The sequence below is a fragment of the Cuculus canorus genome, chromosome 14 (assembly GCF_017976375.1).
Source record: "Cuculus canorus isolate bCucCan1 chromosome 14, bCucCan1.pri, whole genome shotgun sequence".
Taxonomy (NCBI): Eukaryota; Metazoa; Chordata; class Aves; order Cuculiformes; family Cuculidae; genus Cuculus; species Cuculus canorus.
In genome coordinates, this window is record NC_071414.1 from 2498198 (window position 1) to 2519949 (window position 21752).

Below are 21752 nucleotides of genomic sequence, written 5' to 3' on the forward strand. Positions count from 1 at the left end.
GAAACAGGGGGACACGGGACCTTTTCCCATGTGGGACACCAAGACGGTTCCTTCCCCTCCTGAACACCCGTTCACATCCAGCTCTGGGTGACTTATTTCCTCTGAAGGTCAAACAATGCTAAGAGGGGACAGACGGGACACGCTCAAGGTCAGGACCAAGACACCAAATACCCTGAACCCCTTGAGGTGGATGGAGGGCAGGTCCAGCCCATTTTCCGGTCTCTCCTCACGTCAAGGAGCTGAGGTTGGGATAAGTCAAAGACTGCCGTGTGCTGTGCTGCGGAGAAGGATACTGCCCCCACCCGACAACCACCGCCCCAAGTGACGGAGGACAGGACAAGAGGGAATGGCCTGAAGCTCCGCCAGGGGAGGTTCAGGTTGGATATCAGAAAAAAATTCTTCACGGAAAGAGTCATCAGGCACTGGAACAGCTGCCCAGGGAGGGAGTCAAGTTGCCTTCCCTGGAGGTGTTTAAGGAACGGGTGGATGAAGTGCTTAGGGACATGGTTTAAGGGAGTGTTAGGAATGGTTGGACTCGATGATCCAATGGATCCTTTCCAACCTGGTGATTCTATGATTCTATGATTTTATCCCAAAGCCAGCACGTCCTGCTACGCAGACTCACTGCAGCCGCGCGGGGAGGCTCAGCACCAACTGCTGAGTTACCGTGGACCCACGAGGAGTAAATATTTCCAAATCCCTCCCAGAGGTGTTAAGAAATCCCTCTCGGGGTGGGAGGGGGGAGGGCCAGCTCCTCCAGCAGCTCCTGGCCCAGGAAGGACCAAAGCAGTCCTCAAGGCTGATGCTGAGAGGTTTGGACTCGAGGTGCACATCCTCACCACAAACACAGCATCTCCAAAAAAAACCCAAGCACTATAAAGAAGCCACCGAGGCCAAAGCAAGGCAGGCCCGCTGTGTGGCTGCTCTCCCCCTCTACGAGAGCCGAATCCTCCAACACACTGATGGCGAGGTTTCCTTTGCTGTCTGTAAGCGGTGTCTCACATCCTCTCCGACCATAATGGGCTAAAAAACACAGTTCCCCTGTGGATTCAGCCCGTTTCCTTCTATTCTTTAACAGGAAGCTCTGTGAGAGTCAGCCCAGGCAGGCAAATCGCTCCTCACCCTCTCGTCCCTCGCGGGATGGACAGAGCCTTTGTGGGACTGCAGAGCCACAAGCTGCCTGGGAAGATGCTGGCTCCCTCCGTCCATCCGCTCCTCTGGCTCTTCGGCTGCGTGCTGTTCCAAGGTGAGATGCTCTGCTCGCACCCTGGGGAGGGCGAAGCGGCGCTGGATGGGGGGATTTGGGCAGCCTGGCTTCACAGCGGGCACCAAAGGGAACCGGCCAGAGGTTCAAATGCAGTTGATGCCATGGGAAAACTCAGCTTTTAAATTCAGGGGTGGCAGGAGTGGGGTCGCCGGAAAAAAATGCAGGCGTACCACGTTTATGGGGTTTATTTCACACACTGGAATGAAAGAATCTGTGTCCTGGTTAAAACAAGGAGTGTTTCTGTTGAGGGTTGTGATGCTGAGGTGTTTGTAGTAAGTTACTTCTGTCAAACAAGACAAAGGCAGAGCATTTAAATGTACAAGACATTATTTTCCCCAAAGGTACCTTTTCATCAGCTAATTTAATTTTTCCTCTTGTCAATATGAACACAAAGACCACATGACACTCACACAGACCACGCTTAGGGACATGGTTTAGTGGTGGACTTGGCAGTAGAAGGCTTATAGTCGGACCTGATGGTCTTTTCCAACCTATTCTGTGATTCCATGCCTTGTCCTTACTGTGATAATTCTGCTCCTCTCTGATAACTCTGCTTTAACTTCTCTTTCCCACGTGCGTCACGGTGTGGGATGAAGTGACCGGTTTCCTGCTTCGAGGGGTAACAGGTTGTTTTTTCCTGCACCATCAGGCACTTTTCGCATTGCTGACAGTTGTAGTAGCCAGGAGCTGAAAAGCAAAGGAACACAGACCTTGCTGCTTCTCGTAGACAAGCACTTAAAAATAATGAGTCTGCAGTCCAAAGGTTTAACCACAGAAGCTGCCTGTGGGTTACGGCCACTATGCAGCTATTACAAGATTTTTAGGATTGAATAACAGGATTTTTTAAAGGGCAGAGAATATAGAAATCCCTTCAATTAGTAGCTGTGTAACTCTGAGAAGTAGGAGCACACGGACTGGAAAACTCCTCTTCACTAGGGGCGACACCGCTGGCTTCAACAGAGGGGCAAACCTGCCTGGTATCAGGCGAGGAGCTTCGATGATGCTCTTGTGCTGATCCTTAATGCTGGTTTTTGCTTATAATAACTTGGTATGCTTTGCACAAGGCAGGAACACCACAGAAGCTGCCAGGCACCTTCCCTGGTTTGCCTGCACACCAGGACCCAGCCCCGCGCAGGGCTGCAAAGCCGCCAGCGGTTCACTCCCCGCCTGGGCCGAGCTGCCGCAGCAGCACATGGAAGGGATGCCACCCACCACCCTTCGGTCCTGAGGGCATCATCTTTGTCCTCAGCCTTAAACAAATGGGCAGGGACTGTCCTCAGTGGATGGGCACGTGCCCGTGGAGGATGGGAACAGCATTGCTGGTGCTCCCCGTGCATCAGGGGATGCTGCAGACGCACCTCCCTGGCACCAGCCTTCCTCACTGCCGTGAACTCTGAATTCTTTGCATTGATCCAACAGTTCTGAAATGGCTTTTTAATTTTATTTTTCATTTATAGCAAATAAGTGGGATCACTCTCGCTATCACTAAGGTGCTGTGGTACTTGGGGAAGCTTCTGCACAAGACAGAAGACTTCAGAGCTCTCCCTGCACCCGGGGAGGGGGAAACAACCTTGCAGGAGGCAGAGAATTCACTTTGGCCAGGAACTAATGCCTGCCTGTTCCACACAGGTCTTTGGGTTTGTTTTATTCCTTTACTTTGGACACGTTCATTAATTTATCAACGAATTCATTATTTCTTCATTTAAGCTTTTACGTTCTCACAATTATTTCTAAAGGAAGCTTCGAATCCTGTTATTTGTAAATTGCTGAAGTGGGAAGGGTTGGAACATTCCCAACCTGTTTTTCCTCCCCCAGAAACACTTAACAGAATATTTGTCCAAACAAACCTCTTCCTATGAACCATTTCCATTACAATGGGCAGGCGTTTTTCAGACAAACCATTTCCACTGAAAAAATTCCTTCTCGAAGCTAATGAGAAGGCAGCAGGATTTTCCCACTCTTTTCCCACCATTTCTCCTTAACTGTTCCACAGCCAGTAGGGGGAAAACGCCCCAAGAGGCATGATTTATCCAAAACATGTATGTATTCCGATCCATATCTCCTATATAATCAAAAATATGGAATACAGCTAGAGAACAGCCAGCTACCAGAAGACCTTCTAGGCACAGTACTTGCATCCTTAAACCAGTGCATCCCTGAGCTGATTCCTTGGCCAAAAAGGAGAGGCGAGAGCAACCCTGATCTAGTGAAGAAGGAAGAGAAAGCAGGAGATGGTTGAGGAGAAATGTTTGTTCACTAAACAAACTGCTCCCTTCCAGTAACATGAAACCCTTGCAGATGACTCTGCAAATCTGACCGAAGCAGCCAGGGAGGGAGAGTTTCCAGGAATTATGCCCCATTTACAATAGGTGAGTCAACAACAGGTGTCCTCAGAGGGGACGGTGCTGGTAACCCAGTGCAGGGAATGATCCTGTTGGGAAAGCCCAAGGCTGGAAAAGGGAGAGCTTTGTCTTGTGTAGCGTGGGCAAAAGCCCCAGCTAGAAGGTCTCATTACTGCACTTCCCAGAGGAGCCTGCTCAGCATGACCCAACCACCACAACAGGGAGGAACCCCCAGCTTGGTCTCTTTTGTAGACTCATGGGCTGGAGGGGCTGGTTTTGCCTTTCAGGTGAATCATCCCAGAAGGTCCTTTTAGTATCTCTGGCTGTGGTGATGCTCGGAAATATAAAAGTTTCAAGGAGACTTTGCCCCCGATGCCAGCAGCTGGTGAAACTTACTACAAACCTGATGAAAAAAGAACAGAGATTAAAATTAATGGCACAATTAAATGGCACTGCCTTATTAGCAGCTGGACTTCACATGTCAGGGAGAATCTTCTGACCCCTCACCAGTGAGAAACCATTGGCCTAGGACCCAGTTCCACGAGACTAAGGTTTTGCTGGTCTAGGGCACAGGGATAAGACAGGGACATCAGAGTACAGAAGCAAAGCTAGTGGCTAGTTGTCAACCTTGTAGCCCACAAAGACAACTGGGCTGCATCCAAAGCAGTGGGACCAGCAGGGCAACGGAGGGAATTCTGCCCCTCTGTTCTGGTGAGACCTCACCTGGAGTTCTCCATCCAGTTCTGGAGTCCTGAGCGCAGGAAGGACATGGAGCTGAAGGAGTCCAGAGGAGGCCACAGAGATGATCCGAGGGTTGGAGAACCGCCCACACAAGGACAGGCTGAGAGAGTTGGGGTTGTTCAGCCTGGAGAAGGGAAGGCTCTAAAGAGCAGCCTCCAGTACTGAAAGGGGCTCCAGGAAAGCTGGGGAGGGGCTCTTGATCGGGGAGCGCAGCGGTAGGACGAGGGGGGACAGTTTTCAGCTGAAGGAGGGGAGATTGAGATGAGATCTTGGGAAGATATTTTTTGCTGTGAGGATGGGGAGGCCCTGGCCCAGGTTGCCAAGAGAAGTGGTGGCTGCCCCATCCCTGGAGGGGTTCAGGGCCCAATTGGATGGGGCTTGGAGCAGTGGGAGGTGTTCCTGCCCATGGCACAGGCGGTTGGAACTGGATGGACTTTGAGGTTCCTTCCAACCCAACCCAGTCCATGATTCTATGATAAAGAGGAGGCAGATAGAGCTCATGTGGAGCTGTTTGTGGCAGCAGTGTGAATTCATGAAGGTGTCCATTCACACTCCAGAGCAAGCCAGGGAAAACCTTCTGGCACTGGGAACAGCCATTGCTGGTTCTGGACAAGAGAGGGGATGTGTCTCCCCTACCTTCCCCACCATCATCAGGTAGAACCGCAGACTCCCCAACTCTCTCAGCCTGTCCTTGTATGGAAGGTGCTCCAGCCCTCCGATCATCTTTGTAGCCTCCTCTGGACCCATTCCAACAGCTCCATCTCCTTCTTATGCTGAGGATTCCAGAACTGGACACAATACTCCAGATGAGGTCTCACAAGAGAGGAATAGAGGGGCAGAATCATTCCCCTCACCCTGCTGGCCACGCTGCTTTTGATGCAGCCCAGGACACGATTGGTTTCTGGGCTGTGAGCTCACATTGCCGCCTCATGTCAAGTTTCTCATCAACGAGCACCCCAAGTCCTCCTCTGCAGCGCTGCTCTCAATCACATCATCTCCCATCCCATTCTGAGATGGGGGATTGCACTGACCCAGGTGCAGGACCTTACACTTGGCCTTATTGAACCTCATGAGGTTCTCACAGCCCCACTTCTCCAGCCTTTCCAGGGCCCTCTGGATGGCATTCCATCCTTCCAGTGTGAGTAAACTTGGAAACGGTAGCAAAGAGCCTCTATGAACTTGAGGGAAGCAAGACATGGTTGGTAGGCACCTATTGCTGAGCCACCACGCTGGCTGTGCTGCCTCAGGGGACGGTAACACGTGTGCTGTCACAGGGCTCTGTGGACACCTGTCCAGAGGTGGAGGGTACAAGAAAATCCACCAGCTCATCTCCTCCAGCAACTGGAGCACACAACACACAGAGTACTGAGGTGGCCAAGAAGACCAACAGCATCCTGGCTTGTATCAGCCACAGTGAGGCCAGCAGGGAAAACCAGCCCTCAGCAGGCACGGTGATGTGGCAGAGCCCGCCCTGTGCATGCGGTTTCCCCACATTGTTTGCCTCCCAGCTTGTTTTCAACATTCAAGTGGTTTTTAATTGACTTCCGCCAATATCTACTTCCAGCAAAGCTCACCAGAGAGGAGCACAGAGCGTGATGCTCGGAGAGGATGCCCAGGCCAGGGTGCAGCCCTTGAGACGGGCAGAGGAAGCCAGAAGTTGTTTTTAATTGCTGATGAGATCCGGGTTTAATTCCTGGTTCTCTAAATTTTCCATAACACTTTGGCCAAGTCATTCCAATTCAGAAGGACTTGGCAGTGAGCTGCCAAACCCCTGTGTCATTTGGGAATCAGACACTTAAATACCTTTGTGGGTCGGGGACCTGATTTAGGCTGTCAGTTATCCAGCCTGCATAATGACACTTTTCCTCTCTCTCCTCTGCAGTTTCCACCTTCCCTGTTCTGCCACGAAACCCTCAAGGCAGAGACACATTTTTAGGTGCTCAAGAGAATAGAAGCTAGAGTTCTGCAGAGCTTTCTGCTTTCCAGTTTCCTAATACATATTTTTTTTCCATGTGAAAGTCTTCAGAATCGGGTGTTGATGCTCTCTGCTGCTTCAGCAGCTGCTGCTTCACCAAGGAAGCAGCTGCTCTTGCATTAAGCACTCGGTATATTTTTGTCATGGGTCGTTTGAATTGAAAAGTCTAATTTTAGGTGGCGAGGTGTCTTTTCTGAAAGCATTTGTTTATGCAGCCTGCAAGCAGAGGGTGATGCTGTGGTTGGTACAGCAAGGCTGCACAAAGCCACAGGGGCTCTGCAGCTCCCTGTCACGCGGTGCACTGCCTGGGGACGGGTAGGACATCACCACATCTCCCCCAAGAAGTGCTGAGGGAGAAGAAGAGCCCAGCAAGTCCAGGGTTTACATGTCACCGGGGATAGAAGGGCCCTCTCCATGACCAGCTCTGAGTGGACCAGTGCCAGTGGCTTCATACTAGTGCCAGAGATCCTCCCCTGTGACTCCATCCCTCTGGGAATGCAGACACGACAACTGAGCCTCACCTAAACCCTGCTGAAGCCTTCCCACCAGCTGGCCCAGGGCTCTGCTATCTCAGTGCTACGACATGGAGAGCAAGGGTTTTCTAAAAGTCAGTGCTTCTCTCTGGTCAGCAGCTGGAGAATCCACTTTTGAAATGTCTACGGTCACCAAAAATAATACCAAAGAAGAAACACCTAAAAATTCACTTTTTTTTTGGTTTGGCATCATTCTCCCCTTGTGCTGAGGAGTGAGCAGGGTGAGCTGCTGGCTCTGGGATCACCTTGGCTGCCGTGAGAGAAGGCTCCACAGAAAGAACCCTCCGCTCTCAGCCTAAGGCTCATATCTAACACCACAGAACTACTGCAAATAACAGAAATCCAAAATTTCCCTGCTCATCCCCTGGAAAAATTAACCAAAAAGATGAGGCAGAGCTGAGATGCACCTGCAGCTCCGATGTGCTCCTCTGCAGCCCTACAGCTCTGGTGGGTAATTAGGAGTGTTCCCTTACAGCAGAAAACCGCATTTCCCATCATAAATCCCTCTACAAGCTACCCGTCCCCACCTAGAATCACACAATCTGGCTATAAATCACTTGCACTCAAACACGCAATATTCTGGCAGCGCTTACGCTCAATGGAGAGTCGTTTGAGAGGCTTTGATGTTTACTGCAATTACAGCTGCGCTGCTGTGTCCTGATTATTATTGTTAGCTGTTTATAGAGCCAGGGCCCTCCTTGGACAGGAGCAGGGCCGTGCTGGCAGCGGCACTGGGAGGAAATAGTTTCCAGCCCTGTTAGCACGAGAGTCCCCCGGGGCCGTCTGCAGGGAGCCTCGACGCGTGGCGTGGCGTGGTTTTGTTCAGACCCATCCCGCTGCTCAGCCCCACGACAGGACTTGGGTCCCTTCCCACTCTGTGCACGTCCATCCGTCCCCGCTGTAATTCAATCAGGATGTGAAGCACCTTCTCCAGAAGAAAACAGCCAATACAACAAGACTTTTGATTATTTGAGTTGGCAGTGAAGGCACAACAAGCAGCAGTGGCCAGGAGTGAGACCCAGCCATGCTCTGCTTTGAAATGATGCGCAGGGGTGTTTATAGAGCCAGGGCTGTTTATGCCTCAGCAAAATGCCAACCAGGGTTCTCCATCCCTTGGCATCTTCACAGCAAGACCGGTCACTTTTCCACAGCAAAGCCCAAACATGGCAGAGTGGGGAGAGCATCTTCTTGGTCAGGTGAGCTCCGTGGACCAAGCACTGAAAAAAATACTGCTTATGCATCTTATTTACAATAACGGCAAGGTTTAGTTTTGCAAACAGAGAACTTCTCATGAGCCAGTGCTCTGGAGTGACCTTCAGTGAGGGGCTGAGCTGTGGTGGAAGAAAGCATTGAGTAGGATCCTCTTCCTCTTGAGCTAGCTCGTGGGATGGCCCATCAGGGATGGCAGGGCAATGTCATCTCCCGTCCCCAGAAGCTCCATTCAAGCTCTCATATTTCTCCTCAGCTGCACCGAAAATGCTGAAATGAATTGCCAGCTCAGCACCTTCATCTGCATTTTCCTTTGACAAAGACCGAGTATAGACAATAGCTCTTTCTTCAGCGATTCTGGATGCTCTCACGTGGCAGGCACACGAAAGAGCACCTGTGATAATGTTAAAAAGAAAATGTGCTACAAGCAGCTACTTCTCCCCACAGAGGAACAAGACAATAGCTTCTGCAAGGGAATTATGGAGGAAGGGGCTGTCTGAGTTTGGCAGCTGCTAGACGACATTGGCCCCCAGGATGATCTCAGCACATTGTGTTTTGTGCTGAATGTAGAGTATCTTAAGGCATTTGCAAACCAGCATCCACACATTGTGCTGCAAAGCTCTTTGTGAAAAGGACACTCAGGGACAAAGAGAAAACCTGGCAAACGCAACTCAAACTAAAAATAATGGGCATCTCACCTAACGGAGGTGGGGCTTCAAGAAAAACCCCAGGGATCCTGAGAGGAGGCAACATGGGAATCTCATGCAGGGATGCTGTGCCATAAATCCAAACCAAAAACCAAACAAAATCACCTTTCAGTTAAGAAGTGAGAGACTCAGTGCAACACCTACAACCCTGAGAGAGCAAAGCCCTGCATGGCCCACAGAACACCCCACCGCGACCAGGGAAGGCAGCTCCACATCAATCCCCCTTGCTCGGTCTGGATTTACACAGCCACAAGGCTTCGGCCGGCTTCCCAGGACACAAATACACGAGATGGAGATAGGAGAAAGCAAGGAAAACAGTCCCATGGGGTCCTGGAAGCCTTTACAAACCTCATCCACCCACTTACTAAGGTCTCAAGAGAAACAAGCGTTAAAATCATAGAATCACAGAATCATAGAATCGCCAGGTTGGAAAAGACCTCTTGGATCATTGAGTCCAACTATTCTGATCTGCCACTAAACCACATCCTTGAGCACCTCATCTACATGTCTTTTAAATACCTTTCAGGGAAGGTGACTCCACCCCTCCCTGGGCAGCCTCTGCCAGGGCCCAGTGACCCTTTCTGTGAAAAATTTTTTCCTGATATCCAGTCTGACCCTCCCCTGGCACAGCTTGAGGCCATTCCCCCTTGTCCTGTCCTCTGTCCCTTGGGAGAAGAGCCCAGCTCCCTCCTCTCCACAACCTCCTTTCAGGCAGTTGTAGAGAGCAATGAGGTCTCCCCTCAGCCTCCTCTTCTCCAGGCTAAACAACCCCAGCTCTCTCAGCCGCTCCTCGTCAGACGTTCTCCAGCCCCTCACCAGCTTCGTTGCTCTTCTCTGGACACGCTCCAGAGCCTCAACATCCTTCTTGTGGTGAGGAGCCCAGAACTGAACACAGGATTCGAGGTGCGGTCTCACCAGTGCCGAGTACAGAGGGAGAATCACCTCCCTGGCCCTGCTGGTCACACTGTTTCTGATCCAAGCCAAGATGCCACTGGCCTTCAATGTGTGTCTCATCTCCTTAAACAGCTCCAGAATACAGGTCCAGCAGCCGTCCTGTGCCACGGCTGAGCTGGAGCGAACAGCTCATGGAGAGGGACCAACCCCACTCATGGATATGGCCCTGTTTTTCCCTGTGACAGAGGAAGGCAGTTCCCTGAAGCATTCAGCTCCGTCTGGCGAGGAGGACATCGATCCTGGCTGAATGAACTCCAGTACTCATTTATTCAGACCCAGATATTCTCACACTCACTGTTCGCTACTACTTTTTTGCTAAAGCTTTTGGGGAAATCACATATTTCAAAGTCAATCCTACAGAAGGAAAGCCCAAACCACAACCAGAAATAACATGGATACATTAATGACAGTCACAGACTCACACCGCTAATACTCTTATTCTTTCATTTCAGGTACTACAGCCTCCACAGACTCCTCTGTCCACACCATAACAGGTACCTGCTGGGTTGTGATCTGCTTTACATGTCTATTTGGACGTGGATGCACGTTCCCATGAGGGGGTGCAAATGGAGAGTCCACAATTGGGAACCAGATTAAAACTCCCATCCACTGAAGCACCTTCTCCCAGGATTGTGCATTGCCCACCTCTGCCTGCCTCATCCATCACCATTCACCCCCACCCAGTCAAGCACTGGCAGGGGCTGCCCCAGGAAGTGGTGGAGTCTCTGTCACTGGAAGCATTCAAAAAATGTGTAGACATCACACTTGGGGAGACAGTTTAGCAGGCACGGTGGGGTTGGGCTGATGGTTGGACTGGATAAGCTTAGAGGTCTTTTCCAACCTTAAAGACTCTATGATTCCAAGATCTCCAGGGGCCATGGAGGGCACTTCAGCCCAGGGGATGACCCTGACTGGGTCCTCTTTTTGTCTGGAAGAAAGCAATATGGTGTTCCAGGAAGCAGAGGGATCCTGCCTCATCTTTGCTCCCTGTTTCCCCCAGCTCTTCCCTAGCAGAGAGCATGTTCTCCTCCATGGATCCTCAGAGCCAAGGTCCCTATAGCCACACCAGTGACAAACTCCATCCTTAGCATCTCTTCTCTCATCACCCTTTCAGTTCTTACTGGCTATAGTGCCCCGGGGCATTCAAGGCCAGGTTGGATGAGGCTTTGAGCAACCTGATCCAGCAAAGAGGGGTGGAAACGGATGATCTTTAAGGTCCCTTCCAACCCAAACCATTTTATGAGTCTATGATTCAACCCTCCCCATGGGGATCCCACCAACAAGGAGTACGTGTAGGAGTCTTCACCTCCATGTCTCTCTCCTTGTGTTCCAGGTCAATCCCAAACAACAACACACAGCCCTGAAGTGAAGAGCCACACCTCAGGTAACGCTCATCTGGAGATCTAAAAGCGCAGCTCAGGGGCATCCTGGCTTGGAACTGGTCTGACCTTCAGTGTAGCTGGGCCACTCAGCAATAAATGGGGCTGTGCAGTGGCAGGTTAGATGAGAACAGTGGTGGAGAAGAAGGAAAACTTGTGATGTAAGGGCTCCTGATCCTGCCAGTCACCCCGGACGGATCAAAGCACTAGTGAGAGCAAGAACAGGGAAAAATCAATGAATTGACCAGGGAAGAGCAGGGTCAGCAGGGCACAACCCTGGGAAAACCCTGGGCTTTCCATCTTGTGCGCACAAAGGATATGACTGCCCAGAGCCCAGGCAAGGAGCCCGGCTGGGCATGTCGGCATTGCTGCATCCACGTACCTGGCATCACCTGCTCTGCTTCTTCCATGCAAAGAACTCTATAGACCAGAAACTTGCCTATAAATTCCAAGCTGGTGATCAACTCTTCCTTGCAGAGGGTTTATTGAAAGCTTTTTCTCCACTTCTTCCTCTGTGTCATGCTCCTGCTATGCAGCTTTGAGTGGCAGGTTGAGGAAGACGATAGAGCCTCCAGATCACAGCAAGAACTGAATTCTTTGTGCTTAAAGACTCCCAATGAAATGCAGCATAAAAGTTAGCATTTCAGATAATAAGCAAACACATACATGGGTGCCAGGCAGCTCGAGACAGTTAAAGCGTCCAGTGGTAAAAATACCTTCATTTTCAAACTGGTGGCATAAAGCAGACTCAATCCATGTGTCTCTTGAGCTCTGCCAGCTCAGCACCTCCGTACACTGAAAGAAGCAAAAGCTAATGCCAAAGTACAAGAGCTCCCCAACTCAGAGCAGGATGAAGTCTATGTCCTTGTCTACTCACACCCGTCCTTTCCCCAGCAGATTATTCATAACTCGCAAGGAGTTTGAGGACTCTTTGCAATAGCTGTGCCCTTCTCCAAGCTGCAGAGCTCTATGAAGTAATGCTATGCTTCCTCTACAGCACCTTCAGCAAAATCAACACCACCAACTGACCTGAATCTCAACTCTGTGGGTCAAAAAACTACAGCCAAATCCTCTGCCATCACTACAACACTGCTAGCATTGACCACACGAGGTAAGTATGGAAAAGACATTTTTGCTCAAGCAGGAGCTGTTTATGCATTCCTCCTTGTCCAAGCAAAACTGGGGGCATCAGAAAGACCAGGCTGGGCCACACCATGGTACTTATTCAGTAGAAGCAACTTTTGAATGTCTTTGAGTCTCTACTAAAAGAGCAGCTCATTCCAGCTGGGCTGGATGCAGCCACGACCCAGACATGGCAGCTGCGCAGTAAACACATGTCAGAACAACCAGCTCACAATTTAACAGATAATGTTTTATGGAGGAGCTACGGGCTCCCCAGGGACCTCACCCAAGCTCACCACTCATCTACACTCCCCGACTGACCACACAGCTCACTAGCAAACAAAGTCTTTTACCCCATGGAAACCCAAAGCTTTCCACAGCACAATCAGTAGCATCTTCAAGAGTTAATTCTCCTTTCCGTTGTTTTCTTTATCCAGTTGAAAACTCTACTGGAAGCAGAAGCACAGCAGCTTCACCACCTCAAGGTACTTTGTCTTTTTATAAAGTAGAAATATGTTTAGGCAATTTCATGGCAATTATCTTACTTAGTTCACGTTGTGCAGGTTACCCAAGAACGAGTCTTTATCTTCAGGTAACACCCAATTCATGTCTGGTGTCCCTACAAGCACTGACAAAACACAGATCAAATGCATTTAGCACCCTCTGCCTAGGATGAACTGGAATAGCTGAAAAACTGATCTATGTTTAGGAAAAGAGAAGCCTTTTAGCATCCTTTCAAGGAAAGTAATTATATTGCTTTTGATACTTTGCTTAACCCAGCCTAGAAGCAAAAATTAGAGAACTCAGAGAGAACTTTCTCAGAATAAGGGCAGATTCCAGGTGAGTGGGAAGAATTCTGATAACTGAGCTGATTCTCCATTAAAGATTCAGTCTCGAAAATCAACAATGGTCAAGACAGAAACTGCTCTGCCCCTCCAAGTACCTCTCACATCTTCTCTAACACAAGCAAGGTTAGAAATGCATGGTCAGCTGTGCCTGCACAGATGTCCAACCAGCATGCCTGTGCCCAGCCAAGCCAAGAGCCCCTCGCATCGGAGCAGAGTGCTATTAATTATAACTCTGCTTTAGAGCTAAAAACCTCCATACATCCTTGACTACAGAAATGTCGCTGATGCTTCCAAAAGCGAGGACTCCTGTTGTGCGAGACCCAACCCTGCCCAGGGATGGGTTGTCCATGCCAGGCTCAGCAAACTACAGCTCCTATAGCTGGAAGAATGAAACAAAGGGTTTGATGACTGGTGAAAAAATGGTACAGCAGCAAGAATTGTTCTGCTCCCTGGGGTTTCTGAACCAGTTAATTTGTTATTTCATTCCTTTCCCCCTTTTCATACCATTTCCCATTTCTGACTTTTGGCAAAATCACATTCTGAAACAGGGGTGTTTTCTGCAAGACAGGAACCTATTTCAGCTGCACGCCCTGCGCTCCGCTGCAGTGCCAGGAGCCGTCCCGCACCTCTCCAGGCAGCACACACTCCTGGCCAACACTGCTGTTGGCGAGGTGGGGTGGGGTGGGAAAGGAAGAAAGAAGATCTTACTTGACTTACAGATGATCTTCTGAAGCTCTAAAGTATCATTTTTAGTCTCCTAACAGGGCCTGTAGCTCATCGCTAAGGTCAATGCAGATAATCTGGCTGTCCAACACACAGCCAGGAGGCAACAATGGGTTTTCTTCTCTCTACCAGTGAAACACACTGGCCAGCTTTCAATTTGCTTCCACAGGCATTGGAAGCAGCTGGCACCAAACAAACAGCTTCATATAAGCCAATTTATCCCACTGAGAACTGGAGTCCTTGCTCCAACAACCAAATTACTTACTTCTAGATAACCTAGGACAGCATAGCCGCCAATTCCAACTCCAAGAACAAGCCAAACACTCAATCCACACCCACATTGTGCAGAATTTCTTCCCGAATCAGATGGTTTTTGAAGTTTCAACAGGCTGGATGAGGCTTGGAGCAACCTGATCCAGTGGCAGGTGTCTCTGCCCACGGCAGGGGGTTAGAACTGGATGGGCTTTAGGGTCCCTTCCAACTCAGATCATTCCATGTTTCAATTCTATTATAACCTTCCCAGTTCGCCCTTCCACAGTTTTTCATTACTGTACTGCCCCAAAAGTGCAGCTGGGACCGCAGAACCTGGAGAGTTTGTACAAGGGTGTTTGAATTTTGGTCCCCCGACTCTCTACTTGGACATGGAAAGTAGTACAAACCATGTCTGCTGGAAGATTTTAGCCTGAGTGGGATTTCCACGTTATCCCAGCTATCACCAGCATCACTGCAAATCCGTTCTCCTCTCCAGCATGCCTATTAATTCTTTTGGTTATTAGATGACACTCAAGGTCAGGACTCACATTCTGCGTTTCTCCATGCAGGTGAAGAAACCAAGACAAGCGAGAGTACCACACTATCAGCAACACAAGGTGCTTCCTCCTTCCACTCACAGAGAGGTGATTATCAATATAGATTTTAGACTGGACATTAGGAAGAATTTCTTCACCATGAGAGTGGTGAGGCCCTGGCAGAGGTTGCCCAGGGAAGCTGTGGCTGCCCCATCCCTGGAGGTGTTCAAGGCCAGGTTGGATGGGGCCCTGGGCAGCCTCATTTAGTGGCATGTCCCTGTCTATATCAAGGGGGTTGGAACAAGATGGTCTTTAAGGTCCCTTCCAACCCAAACTATTCTATAATTCTATGATTCTATGATTCTACAGCCCTTTACACACCCAACAGCAAGGCCATCCAACTGCTCTACAAAGCAGCACTGTGGACAGCCAAGAAGCACCTGAGGGATGATGGTCATCCCATCTAGCCCTTGAAAAGCCTGTAAAGCCCTACAGAAGCAACAATTTGGGGTAACCTGTTGACTGTGGGAATGGTGGTTGTGAGTGACAGCAGGAAAGGTGCCACTATGGCAAAAGGTTATAAAAGGAGTGAGACAGGACAAGCTCCCTCCTCAGATATGCTGTCAGCTTCCTCATGAGGGCCTCAGCAGAAAGCCCAGTGAGTGTTCTCAGACAGTCGATAAAACAGGCTACACCGAGGCAATCTGGTTCCCACCCAAATCTTGGCCACCTCATTGTTAACATTAATGGGGGTGGCCAGGATCCAACGTTATTCTCTACAAGAAAGCGCAAGTCCCAGTTAGGTCCTCTAGCATTGCTAGGAATCCTCTTCCCAACTTTGGAAGAAAGACTTTTATCTAAAGCTACTTTTTCTCCCTCATATGTAGGTACCTCAAAGCCAGCCACCCCAACACCCGAGTCCTCTGGCCAGTTGCCTGTGCCCACTCCGACAGACGATAAATCACCCCTGACAGTGGCAGCTTTCGGTAAGGTCTTGTGCAGCCTGAGGAGAGAACTCAGGGGGACTGTTTCACCAGACCACGCCGGTTCGGGCACCCAGCTTCAAAGAGGTTTTCCAGGAGATGGCTCCAGAGTTTTTCTCTTTGGTGTGCCGGATCCTGAACTTTCCAAAGTGCAAAGTAAAAGCTGTAAGGAAAAGAATTATCATCAGCAGTCAATAAAGCACTAATAAATATTCTCAGCCATGCCCAACATACAAGGAACAGACAATTTGGAAACCCATCATGGCTACACCTGAGCTTGGGATCTTGTTCCCAGCACCGGTGTGTGTCCCAGCTACATCCCAGCACCATGTTAGGGCAAGACTTGGGCACAAATGATCCCACGCTATCCCTTAGTTTCCCTGACAGGGTCTAGAATAAATGTGATACCCAGCCGGAAGCTTAGATATTTTTTGACTTGCAAACCTGTTCGGACTGCATTCCCACCCTGCCTCCCCCTGTATATTGACACCCTGTTTGTCCGGAAGCAGCCAAGTCCTCTGCATCCTCCAGGATGGAGCAAGAGATGCCATCCCTTACCCTGGCAATAGATTTGGAAATAGGCACAGGGTAGATTTGAGAGATCCACTTTGGATGATACCGTCCCCCTCTTCCAGGAAGACTAGCAAAAAAACCCAATTTGCTCATTTCTATCACACAATAGGAAAAAGGGTCGTTTCAGAAGCATTTTTAAATGTCAGGTGTTAACTTCACAATTGTCATCTGTTTATATTCTCCAAGGGGAGCCACAAGAAATTCTGAACTAGCCATAACAAGCCAAGATTCCCGTGCAAAGAACAGTCTGATTTATCAAGGCTAGATATGAATCAAATCTGCAGTTGGCCACTGGTTAATGAGACACATAACGTCATTCACAGCCTTCAGGTTGTCCCTCCCTGTTATATTACGTGTTTATCTGACTTTATACACCTTTAGATTTACCAGCCACTGTAGGGACACACCAACTCCAGTCAATCCCCAGTGTAATCAGCTGCCTTCTGCCCCCCAGCACTGCTTTACCAATTACGTATTCATCAGAAGCCCTTTGGGGCTAAAGCACAAGACGATAAAGACATTCACTCTACTGACTACTTGCTGCTCTGCCTATTACCTACCACGCTCATTTTAATTAAAATATTGATTTCTTACCCAAGTTTTGATGACAGTGAAAGTCTCTTGGCTACATTAGAAGCCGAGAACAGGCACGTTGTTATATCAATTGCTGACAGATCTTTCCTCCATCCCCAGGTGTTATCAGCTTCATCGTTATCCTGATAGTGGTTGTGATCATTCTGGTCAGCGTGGTCAGCCTGAGGTTCAAGTGTAACCATGCAAAGGACTCAGAAGGTATTTGCATGGGGTGATCTCTCTTTCCCTAATCAAAAAGCCATTTGATTCTTCATGGATCTGGCAGATCCTAGAAGATGCTTTTGAAAAGCTTCCATGGTAGGGAGGGTTCAAAGTCAAACTGGAACAGGAATGCAGTGTGACCACCTCTTTAGAGCCCCAGCCCAGACCCATCCGCACAAGGAAACAGTCTCAAGTCTGATACAGTTAAATGTGCAGATTACCAGAATTGGGCAGCTCTTCCAGCAAAAGTCATGGAGTTTGACACTCCTCTTCCCTAGGAATCCCATTTCCCATCAAGCAGTGCCCACTAGAGGGCAAGGCTGCTCTACAGCAAAACAGATAACTGCCACAAGACCCAAAGATGCCAGTGACTAAACAGACAGCAAAGCATCCAGTCCTGCCTGTGTGTCAGAGTAGTTGAAGCATTTTCTCTAACCAACTCCCAAGTATCCCCCGTGGTGTCTCCAGTATCTTCTGGATTTCATTTATAACCCCATACAACATAATTCTGGATAGAGCTGACTGACTTCACTGCTTGGCTGTGATGTTTTCTCACCTGTATGTCACCTTTCTCCCTCCAGACAAACAGAAACCGGGGACCTCCATGGTATCAGAGAGGTAAAGCTGCTCACACTATTCATATCCTATACAAAGTGCCTGGCTGGTTCCAGAACTAACTTTAGCAAGGAGAAGGGGGTGCTTTGGTTATTTCAGGTGCGAAGATTCAAAGACATCTTTGAGACAGGTAGAAAAACCCAACATGAGCATTGATAGCACCTCATCCTCTGCCTGATGCAGTCAGAGGTAGAAGTTCAGTATCTAAGGGCCTCATTTCAAAGCTGTGCTGCTATCTGTGAAGACTCATCACCTTCCAAACGCAGTTTGCTTAATTTTCCTTTCCTAGATATAGACTTGAGGTCTAAACTTCGGTTTCTGGACCTCAAAGCAGCCTCAGTGACATGAGATCAGGTCCCAAGAAAATCTTCCAAGACCACTATCACTATTACCTAACAAGAGCAAGATCCCCTATCCAGAAACCTTTGAAAGAAAAGCAGCAAGCTGAAGATGGTCCATCTAAATGAACCCCATTTTCCATCACTGCTGCCAAAAAGAGAGGCTGCACTTCGGAAAGAAGCAGGAAGCAAGAGCAGAAAGAGACCAAAACGCGTTGCTCCTTTTCCATCTGATATTCACCTACTAAAGTAATAAACCCTGCTTTGGAAAGAGGCAAGGGACATTGCAAGCAAAGTCCCTAAGTATTTAGACACCGAATCTGCATCAATGCTTCCCAAACACCCTTAATGATCATGATCTAAGAGATCTGCAGCCACTGAGGCAGGACATCTCAGAGCAGAGGACCGTGCCCCGAGGCACTCTAATCCTCAGTCACTCAGTCCTCACTGAAACTAAACATATTCCAGCCCTCAGGGGAGGGAGAAAGGGGAATTCCACCTTCCTAACACTTGTAACACTCACTCTTAGGAGGGCCACTGGCAGTACATGAGCAGCAGCATGGGGCTCCCTTTCTGTGACAAATAATGTGACAGAAGGACATGACAGAAGGACAGGGTAACGGTTTCTTTGCTCCATTTCTGGCAGTGGCTGCACAGCTAGAAGGTAAATCAGGCACTGAGAACTAGACCCAAAGTGCTCCTCAGTTCTGCCTACAAGCCGTGACACAGGTGACAATGGTCCTTGCTGTTGAGCAAACCAGTGCTGCATCCAAATTTCTCTGAATGCACTACTTGTTTCCCCAGAGATCTCCAAGGCTCTGCTCACACAGGGGATGAGGAATTTGGCACTGAATCAGGACAGGGGATCAAAGGGCAGTGCAAATCAACCCTGGTCCTGTGGACCAGCCAGCCACAGCCTTGCCTGTTTGCCTTCAGTTGTGTGCAAAGAGACTCCCTGCTCTCAGTTTCCCCAGTGGGTAATACTGCCTTCTTCTCTCGACAGCTGCTCAGCAGGCACAAGCCAGAAGGATAACAGCATCACTCTGATCTCCATGAAGAACATCAACATGAACAACAGCATGAGCTACCCACCGTCAGAAAAGGTTTTGCTTTTAAGCTTCACTTTTTAAAGAGTTAGCGGGGGATTATTTATCTTGCTAGATAAGAGGATGCCTTTGAGTTACTTCTTTGCTCTCTTATTCACAGAATCATAGGATCACATAATGGTTTGGTTGGAAGGGATTTTAAAGTTTATACAGTTCTACCCCCATGCTATGGGCAGGGACACCTCCCACTGGATCCGGTTGCTCCAAGCCCCATCCAACCTGGCCTGGAACCCCTCCAGTGATGGGGCAGCCACCACTGCTCTGGGCAACCTGGGCCAGGGCCTCCCCACCCTCACAGCAAAACATTTCTTCCTAAGATCTCATCTCAATCTCCCCTCTTTCAGCTGAAAGCCATTCCTTCAGAAAGATAATATTATTATCAAACTGCCATCCAACACCTAAAGGTCCGAAATAGTTTCAGTGAGCCTGGTGAAAAGTCTGAATGCCCATCCCAGGTTTATCCAAGCTGCCTGAACTCAAGGCATCACGTACGCCTCACGTGTACAGGCACCATCACCCAGGACCAGCCATCGGAGCTAGAGAGGTTGTCACTAAATGAAGAGGCAAACGAGCTGGCCTTCATTAAGTCAAGGTCTCACCCTCAATCCAAGTTTACTGCACTCAGTACTTAGTCAGTACTCTCAGATCCATTCCACACAAACAATCCACATCATTTGAAATGGTTTTAAAGCTAAACAAGCGCTCGCACTGGGTGTGAGGAAACACATTGCTCCATGTCTTTTGCCAGCCCAAAGAGGCTGCTGACGCCCCATGTTTTGTTCCTTTTGCAGGTGCTATGAAGCCAAAGGCCCAGAGCTTGAAGCTGACATGTGACAACCAGCAGTGGCTTTCTAGGTTCTTTTTTTTTTGCCCTTGGAGAAAGAGCAAGGGTGGACTTTATATATAAATTATTATGTCCTTTCTACATTTACAGTAGCATTCCACACAGCTTCCTCACCTGACATCTAAGGGCTTTCTCCAGCTACAGCCTGCCATGCTCAATGGTTGATATCTAACTCTATTTTTATATGCCTTCAAATCCTCAGATTATTCCAGCAGAGAGAAGCACCAAGGAACCATCTACTCGGCTAATGAATTGCTGCCTTAGATCAATGGCCTTTGCAGCCTGTGCCAGGCAGTCACAGGCTCATTAATCAGCACAGCTCAGTGCTGAGGCAAACCTGTGCATTAGAGAAGCACGATCTGAAGCTGAAGGCCTATTGGGGTGTAAATGCCCAAGTGCTAGGTCAAATCCCAGCAGGATCGCTCCAAGCCCCTTTATCCCTGGTGCCCTCATATTCCCTCTGTGGTGAGGATGATCATAACCACCTACCTCACAGGGCTGTTGTGAGGCTATGTTAATCCATGTCTGTAAAGCATTCGGAGAACCATGAATTAAAGGTGCTGCTGAAAAGCAAATCGCTGTCTTAAATATTTTATTATTAACAACTGAACTTCAGGCAGGCAGATCGCTATCGTCCCACTGGTCCAACTTGCTCAAAGAAGAATCATCTCAAGCGTAAAGAACAAGGTCTTTGCATAGATAGGGGTTTATCTGAGTGTGAAAAGGAGTGGCCACAGGCAAAACGCTGAGCCACTTCAGCTCCTTAAGTTTGGTAGCTCAAGTTTGCTGGGAAAGCTTCCATCTTCGGACCACTCTCCCAGAACATCCTAAGGCACTAACTCTGCACTTACCTTTGCCCCTGCCCGTCTTTTCCCAACTCCCCAGCCAGCACAGCCCTCCCGAGCGCCTCATGTCCCCGCCGTAGCACATTGCGATGCTGCCTTCTCCTGACTTGAGCATCAGCATCCATCGACCCCAAAGGTGAACTGTGAAGTCAAAAAAAAAATCACTGCACACATCACCTGCACAGGTTGATGAAACATCACAATTTAGCTTAATTTAATTTTACAAGCTGGATAAGAGATGTTGACTGGAACATGCTCAAGGGCAGGAGGGCTCTGGACAGGCTGGATGGATTGGCCAAGGCCAATTGTATGAGATTCAACAAGCCAAGTGCCGAGTCCTGCAGTTCAGTCGCAACAACCCCATACAATGCCCCAGGCTTGGGGAAGAGTAGCTGGAAAGCTGCCTGGAGGAGAAGGACCTGTGGGCCTTGGCTGGGCACAGAAATAGGGGCCTCCCAGCTGGTTCCCATTGGTTCCATTTAAGGTGAAAGAGGGGGGATTTAGATTAGATATTAGGAAGGAATTTCTGCCTGGCAGAAAAGGACCTGGAAGTGCTGGTTGAGAGAAGTTGAACAGGAGCCAGCGGTGCCCCAGGTGGCCAAGAAGGCCAACAGTTTCCTGGGTTGGATCAGCCATGGTGTGGCCAGCAGGAGCAGGGAAGGGATCGTCCCCCTGGACTTGCTGCTGGTGAGGCTGCATCTGGAATCCTGGGTTCAGTTTTGGGCCCCTCGGTACAAGAAGGACATTGAGGGGCTGAAGGGCATCCGGAGAAGGGAATAGAGCTGGGGAAGGGTCTGGAGAACAACGGTTATGAAGAGCAGCTGAGGGCCCTGTGACTGTTTAGGCTGGAGAAGAGGAGGCTGAGGGGAGGCCTCATCGCTGTCTGTAGCTCCTGAAAGAGGGTTGTGGTGAGGTGGGCGCTGGGCTCTTCTCCCAAGGAACAAGTGATGGGATCAGAGGAAATGGCCTTAAGTTGTGCCAGAGGAGGGTTAGGTTGGATATTAGGAAAGATTTCTTCGCTGACAGAGCAGTGAAGCCTTGGCAGTGGCTGCCCAGGGCAGGGGG

At 49.3% G+C, this 21752-nt stretch overlaps 1 protein-coding gene across 1 annotated transcript; it reads left to right on the forward strand.

Annotated features, from left to right (window-relative positions):
- The first annotated feature begins 1089 nt into the window (after positions 1–1089).
- On the forward strand, positions 1090–20400 carry ECSCR (endothelial cell surface expressed chemotaxis and apoptosis regulator). Its single transcript, XM_009568382.2, has 11 exons — positions 1090–1246; positions 10181–10222; positions 11062–11112; positions 12105–12218; positions 12667–12714; positions 14622–14696; positions 15476–15574; positions 16838–16936; positions 17521–17557; positions 18896–18995; positions 19790–20400. The coding sequence occupies exons 1-11, from the start codon at positions 1141–1143 to the stop codon at positions 19796–19798; spliced, it is 780 nt and encodes a 259-aa protein (XP_009566677.2). The 5' UTR covers positions 1090–1140; the 3' UTR covers positions 19799–20400.
- Positions 20401–21752: the final 1352 nt, after the last annotated feature.

Excerpts from the sequence above, each read along its gene's own strand:
- ECSCR (XM_009568382.2), top strand. The coding sequence starts at position 1,141 with ATGGACAGAGCCTTTGTGGGACTGCAGAGCCACAAGCTGCCTGGGAAG. Across the intron at positions 14,697-15,475 it reads CTCCTTCCACTCACAGAGAG|GTACCTCAAAGCCAGCCACC; the intron begins GTGATTATCAAT and ends CCTCATATGTAG. Across the intron at positions 15,575-16,837 it reads CCTGACAGTGGCAGCTTTCG|GTGTTATCAGCTTCATCGTT; the intron begins GTAAGGTCTTGT and ends CTCCATCCCCAG.